The sequence below is a fragment of the Tupaia chinensis genome, unplaced genomic scaffold, assembly GCF_000334495.1.
Source record: "Tupaia chinensis unplaced genomic scaffold, TupChi_1.0 Scaffold000403_1, whole genome shotgun sequence".
In the NCBI taxonomy this organism is placed as follows: Eukaryota; Metazoa; Chordata; class Mammalia; order Scandentia; family Tupaiidae; genus Tupaia; species Tupaia belangeri.
Window position 1 is genome coordinate 281,360 of NW_006159905.1, and position 8,912 is coordinate 290,271.

The 8,912-nt window shown below is 48.4% G+C and overlaps 1 protein-coding gene and 1 long non-coding RNA gene across 14 annotated transcripts in view; one reads left to right on the plus strand and one right to left on the minus strand.

Annotated features, from left to right (window-relative positions):
• The window catches only part of BAG6 (BAG cochaperone 6), a 15,068-nt gene extending 9,739 nt beyond the window's left edge, over positions 1–5,329 (minus strand). For 2 of the 13 annotated variants that reach the window (XM_027774116.1, XM_027774118.1), the window contains exons 1-6: positions 5,121–5,329; positions 4,380–4,500; positions 2,912–3,029; positions 2,605–2,801; positions 2,311–2,364; positions 2,085–2,159 (exon numbers count right to left, since the gene is read on the minus strand). In XM_027774116.1, the coding sequence (XP_027629917.1) occupies positions 2,085–2,159; positions 2,311–2,364; positions 2,605–2,801; positions 2,912–3,029; positions 4,380–4,487 (552 nt within the window). In that variant the 5' untranslated portion in view covers positions 4,488–4,500; positions 5,121–5,329. The other 11 variants (XM_006154268.3, XM_027774112.1, XM_006154269.3 and 8 more) reach the window with 10 other exon arrangements.
• Positions 5,309–6,482, plus strand: LOC106735465 (uncharacterized). The gene is made up of 2 exons (XR_001370785.2): positions 5,309–5,389; positions 5,887–6,482. It is a non-coding gene; the product is annotated as an uncharacterized LOC106735465 (long non-coding RNA).
• Positions 6,483–8,912: the final 2,430 nt, after the last annotated feature.

An 8,912-nucleotide genomic window follows, 5' to 3' on the forward strand; every position in this document is an offset into this window, starting at 1 on the left:
TGGGAATTCAAGCACCCCAGCCGTTATGCCAACTGCTGGTCCCTTTAAAATTTTTGTATTTTATTTATTTGAGGTTGACCAGAGAGAGAGAAGGAAAGTGAGAAAGCAAGCTGCCAGGTCCAGGACTTGAACCTTTGTCAGGCACATGGGAGTCCAGCCACCTTAACCACCATGACATCTGCTGGCCACGGGCCTGGGTTTTCTAACTTCCACATGATGAGGGAAAAGGTCAAAAATTACAGCTGCAACACAGACAAATGAACTCAGGACATCCCAAAGATGAAGATGACAATTAGGTTAAAAAGCTGGACTCTTTCTTTAATTGAAAATATACACTATAGGGGCTGCCTGGTGGTATAGTGGTTAAAGGCACTGGACTCCCACATGGCCTGACTGTGGTTTGAGTCCCAGACAGGGCAGAGCGTGCTTTCTCATTTTCTCTTTCTCCTTCTCTGCTCAAATTTAAATAAATAATTAACAAAATTATATAATAAAAATTAAAAAATAAATAAATAAAAAAGGGGGCCCAGCAGGTGGCGTGGTGGTTAAGGCGCTGGACACTCCCACATGGCCAACCATGGTTCGAGTCCTGGATACATCGCTAGACTCCCACTCGGCTGACTGTGGTCTGAGTCCTGGACTTTGTGGCTTAAAACACATCGGGTATGTGTGCATGCATGCCCAAGATCCCAGGAGGAAAATGGAGGAAAAGGGAATGCAGCATGTCCATCCCCACAGGGGGTGATTTCTAACTTTCCCTCTTTGTTGCTCTCTTTCCAGTGAGTGCATGCGCCCCAAGGCAAAAACTTCCAAAAAAATTATATAAATACACACACACACACACACACACACACTACTAGTCAAGGAGTTTAGTCGCTGGACTCCCACAACCGACTATGGTTCAAATCCCGGACCTGGGGGCCAGCAGATGGTGTAATGGCTATGTTGCTGGACTCCCATGTAGTCAACCGAGGCTCAAGCCCCAGATCCGGTGGCTTAAACTCAAGATCCTGAGAGGAGAATGGAGAAGGGATTGTGGCACTGCCACTACCCCACTCCCTCCAGGGGTTGATTTCTTGCTTTCTGTTTCTCTGTCTTTCTGCTGAGCGCACACACCCTGTAACAAAAACCCCTCAAAAAAAAAAAAAAAAATCCAAACAAACAAATAAATCCTGGACCAGGGGGGTAAATCCTGGACCTGGTGGTTTGAAAAATCACACTAGGCACATGCACAGGCATGACCAAAATCTCAAGAGGAGAATAAAGAAGGGATTGTAGCATGGCCATTCTCCTGAGGGTGTGATTTCTTACTTTCCCTCTCACTGTCTCTGTCTCCGGTGAGTGCATGTGCCATATGGCAAAAACTTTTAAAAAAGAAAGAAAAAGAAAAAAGGGGGGGAGGGGACCAGCAGGTGACCTGGTGTTTAAGATGCTGGACATTCCCACATAGCCGACCATGGTTTAAGCCCTGGACCTGGTGGCTTGCTTTCTCACATTCTCTCTCCCTCTCTGTGTGTCTCTCTCTGTTCAAAATAAGTAAATTAATAAATATTTAAAAAATAAATAATTCTTTAAAAAATAAAAAGAAAACCCATGATGCTAATTAAGATACTCTTAATCTGGGGCCAGCAGGTGGCACAGTGGTTAAAGGCACTGGATTCCCACGTGGTCTACCAAGGTTCAAGTCCCAGACCCGGCGGCTTGCTTTCTTGCTTTCCCTCTCTCTTTCTCTTTCTCTCTCTCTCTCTAGTCAAATGAAAAAATAACAAATGAAAATAAATAAACAAAAAGATACTGTTCATTCTACCAGCAAAAAAATGTTTAAAAAAAGAACAAAATATATGTTATAGAGTTATCTGACAAGTCTGAAACAAACTGTCTCAGATACCAGGCTCTAAAAGGATGAGCAGGAACAAGAGGACCTCACAAAGATACTTTTTCTGCCCAAAGAACAGACTGTAGAGAAGAAACCAGATTAGAAAGGCCGAATCCTGCAGATATAGCCAGTCACGCCCCAACCAGGCTGAAAGAAAAGGGGGAGGGAAGATAGAAGAAAGAGGCCCTAGCCAATTGTGCCCACTTACTTCCATCCGAGACAGTAAGGTCTGAATGTCCCTGATCATGTGCTGAGCCATCACTAGCCGTACCCGGGGCTCACTCTACAATAAGAGAGGGACGATCAGCACAGGTCTGAGAGGAAGCACGAACACCTACTAAACCAGGTCCCCGCCATCTTAGCCAGGTCCACCCCCACCTCATGGCCTCCTTCTCCCAGATCCCCTTCCCTGACCCTCCCAGGCCCCTCGATACCTGAATTGGGGCCTGTTCCATGTTGATGTGAACATCCACAGCAGAGCCGTCACTCTGGGGAAAGGGTAAGGGAAGTTGCTCTGGGAGAAGCCAAATACTAAGGCCTCCACACTTCCAGCTCATTCTCTGGAGCCCAGGCCCTTTTCTCCTTAAAGACTGAGGCCAGTATCAGACCACAAGGCCCTCCAAACCCAATGTAAACACCGAGACCTTTGTCTTATGAGCATCCTGTTGCTACCATAACCAAAACTATCCTTCCCCATCAAGACCCTCCCATGTGGAACACAGGCTTACAGGAAGGTTGAAGGTTCCAACCATGACATAGCTGTTGGCATTCCGGTCATGGACAGAGGCTCCAGGCCCCCGGGTTCCAGGCGTGGGTCCCCCACCATGAGTGGCTGAAGCAGACCCTGTCCCAGAAGATGCCCCAGAGGGGAGCTGAGTCTGAGGAGGAGCCCGTTCCACTAGGTGGATAACTTTCCCCCCAACGTCTGCAAAAAAAGACACACAACAATGTATTGCACGATTAGACAAAGCCATGGCTTTGGCTCATCCCTCTGAACAGCTGCCTCAACCTCCACACTGCCTCTCACTCCCTTACTGTATTCCTGGAGCTTCTTATCATCTTGCAGAACTCGCCCCTGGTAGATAAGCCGTTGTTTCTCAGAGGGGATGCTGACAGAGGCAGCAATGTGCTCCTTAAACTCTTTTACATTCATCTGCAAGGGGGAAGAAACATGTACAGTTATCAGAGAATGGAGGAAAAAGGAAAAAGATCAGAAGAGGGACAGATGATTCGTGGAGGTGAGGGATAAAACCTCCATAGAATCATGAACCGCTTGTCTCGGTTGTGAGGTAATCATGGTGCAAAGACCAATAATTGAGCACACTTGTCCAAATACAGACATTACGGGAAGCTCAGGTTTTAGGCCAAGGAGAAAATACTATAAGAAACAAAACAGCCAACTGACATTCCCTTCTCTCCTCTGCCTGGCTGTCAAGGGAATGTGCGCCTGGAGACAGAATCGTCTCTTATCAAACACAGAACGGCAACACTAGTTTATCTCCGACAGAGACTTTTATTCAGAAATAAAAACAATGGCAAAAAAGATGGGATGGGGGCCAGCAGGTGGCGTGGTGGTTAAAGGTGCTGGACTCTCACATGGCCGACAGCGGTTCAAGTCCCAGACCTGGGAGTTTGCTTTCTCACTTTCTTCTCTCTGTCCCTCTCTGGTCAAATTTTAATTAATTAATTAATTAAAGTTAAATAAAATCATTCTTTTAAAAAAAGATGGGATGGAGAATTAGGTTAATGAAGAATGACTAACAAAGAAAGAAAGAAGGGAACAAAAAGCCACTTTTCCTAACTAGACAACTGACTCTTGCAAAATACCAAAATGTTTAAATACATCAAACTCACAAAAGCCTATATGATTTCTTAAATACATGTAATAATACGTTTTAGAACACCATGGGTGGGGGCCGGCATGTGGCATGGTGGTTAAGAGCACTGGACTCCCACATGGCTCACCATGGATCAACCTGCTCTCAATCTCCCCTCCCAGCTAGTACAGTAGTAAAGATACATAACTGGACCTATGACATTAGGCTCAAGAGATTCAAATTACGCCACAAATGTTAGTCATTTCACTAGAGAGTCTATTAGCCTACTACAGTATGAGTTCTGACTTCTATCCTTTTAAGACGCCACGCAGACCTAGACGATTTCTGTCGGTAAGACACACTTGTTTGGGGGTCCCTATGTTTCCCTTCCCGCACCTGCCCCGTTGGGCTGAGGCCCACCTATGATGATGCCATACAAACTGCTGCTTCCTCTGTATTTCCATCAGTATTGAACTCTACCGCGGAAAAGAACAGAACAAAATCGGACTCTCAACAGAAACCATTCCTTCTCACTCAACAAAAAAATGCCAGACAATATTCTATCTAGAAAATGAACGAAGAAATTAATGAGAAGAAAATCTGAGGGACAGAAAAATCAGACTCTTCACTCAGTCTGAGGCCTACAAGAAGGTAATGGGTGTCTTCCAGAAGTCCTGGCGTCTCACCTGGGCCCCCACAATAAAAGTCCGAGTCTGAGAGTCCAGAGTCTTCACCAGCACCTCCAGGCTGTCAGGCTCTTCCATAGCGGTACTGGTACTATCACTGGGCTCCATGGCAGACAGTTCTCTAAGGAAGGACGAAGGGAGGGAGGCCCGCTGTCGCCCGGGGCAGATTTTATATACCCGGAAGCATCCCGGGTCTGAATCCCCGCCCCAGTACCTAAAAAGTTTCTCTCGCAGGAGCACACACACACACACACACACCCGCCCCCATCCTCCTCCGGATTCCGGGGCACAGGGAGAGAAACACAAAGGGCAGAAGATCGACGGCACACGGAGCTGGACAGGAGGTGGGAGGAGCTCCAAATACCAATCACAGCAAGGGAGGGCAGTTGGATTAGAAAGCAGAGGAGAAGGAAGCACGAGACCAGAGCAGTGTCATCACCGGTCGCGACAGGACGAGGGCCCCAGAGGTCGGCAAATCCTGGGACAACGCGAGAGCCAGGATCGCGCCCGACTCTGTGGATAGAGTGGTTTTGCGCACGCGCGCCACGCCCATCAAACCCGCCGAAATCACCACAGACCCGAGGACGGACACTTACGGGGTGCCGGACCGGCTGGCTGACTGCCCCCCTCCGCCTTCCCTCGGTGTTCCAGCAGAGCGCAGCAACCAACACACACACGCGCTCGCGCACGCACGCACACATACACACACACCCCGCTCCGCCCCCGACTTCCCCACGGTACCGTCACTTCCGGCTTGCCCCAACCAGCCCCCGACGGCCACTTCCGTTTCCCCGATCGTCTTTGGGATATCGAGGCGGTACTTCCGTCTCCCCCCAGGTCCCCAAGCTTTACTTTGAAGGGGCACGATGAGAAAGTCCACGGCCCCGAAGAATGAATTCCTGGGGGCGAGACGGGCCGGGGCCGGCCTAGATGGGAGGGAGCCGAACACCCCAAGGAGCCGCCGCCGCCGCCGTCGCCCGGGAGACCGTACTGCGCTTGCGTGTGTCCCAGTACGCATGCGTGCATGCTTAAGCCCCGCCCCCAAGCGGAGCGCAGGGTTCTGTGCGCGCGCTTGAGCCATGGGGTGTTGAGATGGCCACTGTACGTGCCGGGAGAGAAATTACCAGCCGGGGCGCCGCGACTGCCGCGAGAGAGGCCACAGCCGGGCCGGGAGTTTGGAGAACGCGGGCTCCGCCTCGTTAATCTGTGTTAAAGTGCTGGCGGGCGGGACATTTCAGGCGGCACTGTCCTGGCCACCTAAAACTCTGTCTTCCTCCCTCTGGCGCCCTCGCTTCGCCTTTCCTATTCGGCTCCGGAAGTCACCTTGGCTGTAGGCGGTTGGGGTTGGCTCGTGAGCTGCTTTGCGCCTCGTCGCGTCTTTGGGACAAGACCTCGGTTCTGCCGGGTGGGCGGTTTGCAGGCCGCGGGCGTGATGTTTGTCACCGGGGTGCGCGGCCGAGGGCACTCGCCATTTATTGGGAAAGCCAGGCGCGCTTTCTTCTTGCAGAACGTTTGTCAAGAAGCGCCTCCGAGTTTGAGGACGAGCCCTAAATGGAGTCCGACCGGGCCGCAAGACAAGACCCCGACCCTGGGCAACTGAAGAGCTCGCCGGAGGGCTTCCGCAGGCCGAGGGCGGGTCGCGGATTACCGCCTCCAGATGCCGCCTTCTCGCCTCTGCCCTGGGCTGTGGACTCCGCTCTGCGACCCGCGACTCTGCGCGCCAGACCCATTGCTGTCGGGGCGCCCGCCCTTGGTGCCCACCCTTTCTGGGGTTCATAGTTTATACCCAGATCCCACTACTGTTTTCGTTGAGTGCCAGTAGGCTCCCATTTAGTGAGCAGTGGGTTTGTGTCAGCCAGTATACTAAGGCGTTTACACATCGCCGTCTTTAAAAACCTTGCAACTTTGGAAATAGGGTTTAACATCTCTTTTATAGGTGGGTACAGCTGGGCAAACTAAACGACAGAACTGACGCATCCAAGCTTACCAGGCCTCAGGTGGAGCACTTCTGTTCTGCCTCAATAAGTTGTTTCATCTCATTATTATAAAAAATTTCAAGCAGTACCCCCAATAAAATGGTAATACACTGTAATATACTCCTCACCCAGATTTTTTGTTTGTTAACTAAATCCCACACGTTACCTCTCTGTACAGGTAGCTCATGGGCTATGAATACTCTATTAAAGGGACCAGCAGATGGCAATGGTTAGTCGCTGCACTCCCACGTAATTGACCGTGGTTTGAGTCCCAGACCTGGCAGCGGTTGCCTATCTGAGTGCCCAAAATCCCTAGAGGGAAATGGACAAGGGATTGGCGAGGCCGTCCCCTCTAGGAGGTGATTTTTCGGTGTCTGTCTCTCGCCAGTTTACAAGCCCTATAACAAAAATCTCTCAAATGTTTTTTCATCATGAAAACCCAGTTCAAGTCCCTATCCTGGCGGCTTGCTTCTTCCCTTTCCCTTTCTGTGTCTCTCTCTGGTCAAATTAAAATAACACTAGGGCCAGCAGGAGCCGTGCACCTGGTGGTTGAAGGCACTGGACTCCCACATGAGCAACCATGGTTCACAGTCCCAGGCCTGGCAGCTCACTTTCTCAATTTCCCTCTCTCTGTACCTCTCTGATCAAATTAAAATAAAGTTTAATAATTCTTTCTAAAAATAACATGGAACTAAATAAATATTATAATTAATTTCATTTATTCATTTTAATATGACCAGAGAGACACAGAGAGAGGGAAAGTGAGAAAGCAAGCCACCAGGTCCAGGACTTGAACTGTGGTCAGTCATGTGGGAGTGTCCAGCGCCTTAATCACCATGCCACCTGCTGATCCGTAAATCTTTTTTTTTTTTTTGGAGAGGTTTTTGCTATAGGGTGCATGTGCTCACCAGAGAGACAGAGAGAAAGCAAGAAATCACTCCCCAGGGGGGATGGCCACGCTGCAATCCCTTCTCCATTCTGCTCTCAGGATCTTGGGCGTGCATGCACAGGCGCCCAGTGTGAATTTAAGCCACCAGGTCCAGGACTCGAAACGTAGTCGGCTACATGGGAGTCCAGCAACATAGCCATTACACTAACTGCTGGTCCCCTAAATAATTTTTTTTTTTTTTTTTTTTTTAGCGGTTTTTGCTACAGGGTGCCCGCACTCGCCAGACAGGCAGAGAGAGACAAAGCGAGAAATCACCCCACCCCCGAGGATGGCCACGCCCATGCCGCAATCCCTTCTCCATTCTCCTCTCAGGATCTTGGACACACACGCACACACGCCAGGCATGAGTTTTAAGCCGCAGGGTCTGGGATGCAAACCGCGGTCAACTACATGGGAGTCCAGCGACATAGCCATTACGCTAACTGCTGGTCCCCTAAATAATTCTTAAAAAAAAAAAAAAGAAAACCCTTCGTGGGGCCAGCAGATGGCATAATAGTTATGTAAATAGTTTCCCACATTGTCAACTGTGGTTTGAGTGGCGGCTTAAAACACCCCAATTGCGTTTGCTTGTATACATACTCAAAACCCCAAGAGAATGGAGAAGGGATTGTGCAATGGCCACCCTCCCCCCCCCTGTTTTTGTCTCGTCTCTTCCAGGAGCGTATACACCTATAGGAAAAACCTCTCTAAAAAAGAAAAAACTCAGCCTCATTGCATTATCTACCCCGCCCACCTGTCCCTTGGCAATTCTTTGCTTATTGCCCATTATTTGAGAATTCATTACCCACTAGAAACCAATTAAAGTGATTTACAAATACTACCATTAATTACAGTTAATAATTAAGTTTACATGTGCAGTCTTTGCTAAGGACTTTATGCATTTTCTCATTTAATCTTACGAGATTGATAGTTTACCCCCTTTACAGATAAACATACATAGAGATGAATAAAATTGTTCCAGGTGTGATGAATAGTAGCGTTAGGGCTTGAACCCACTCTGACACCAGTGTTTATCCTATTAACCACTAGATTATGTAGCCTCCTTGAATGAATGAACTCTTGTCTGAACTTTTCTGGGGCATGTACATATAACAGGATTTCGAAAAGTTTGTGGCATAGTGGTAAAGATGCTGGACTTGCACGTGGTTGACCATGGTTCTAGTCTGGGTCACAGCAGCTTAAATCACGCTGGGCACATGTATGTGCATGCCCAAAACTCCAGAAGTGATTGTGACCTGGCCATTCACGCTTTCTGTCTCTCTGTCTCTGTCTGTCTGGTGAGTGCACTTGCCCTATAGCAAAAACCCCTCCAAAAATATATATTTATTTATTTATTTGTTTGTTTGTTTGTTTTTAAATTTGACCAGAGAGAGACAGAGAAAGAGAGATAGAAAGTGAGAAAGCAAGCCACCAGGTCCAGGACTTGAACCGTGATCAGTCATGTGGGAGTGTCCAGTGCCTTAACCACCACACCACCTGCTGGTCCCTTTTTTTAAAAAAATATTTATTTATTCATTTATTTTTTAAAAATAATTATTTATTTAATTTTATTTATTTATTCATTTATTTTAATTTGACCAGAGAGAGATACAGAGAGAGAGAGAGAGA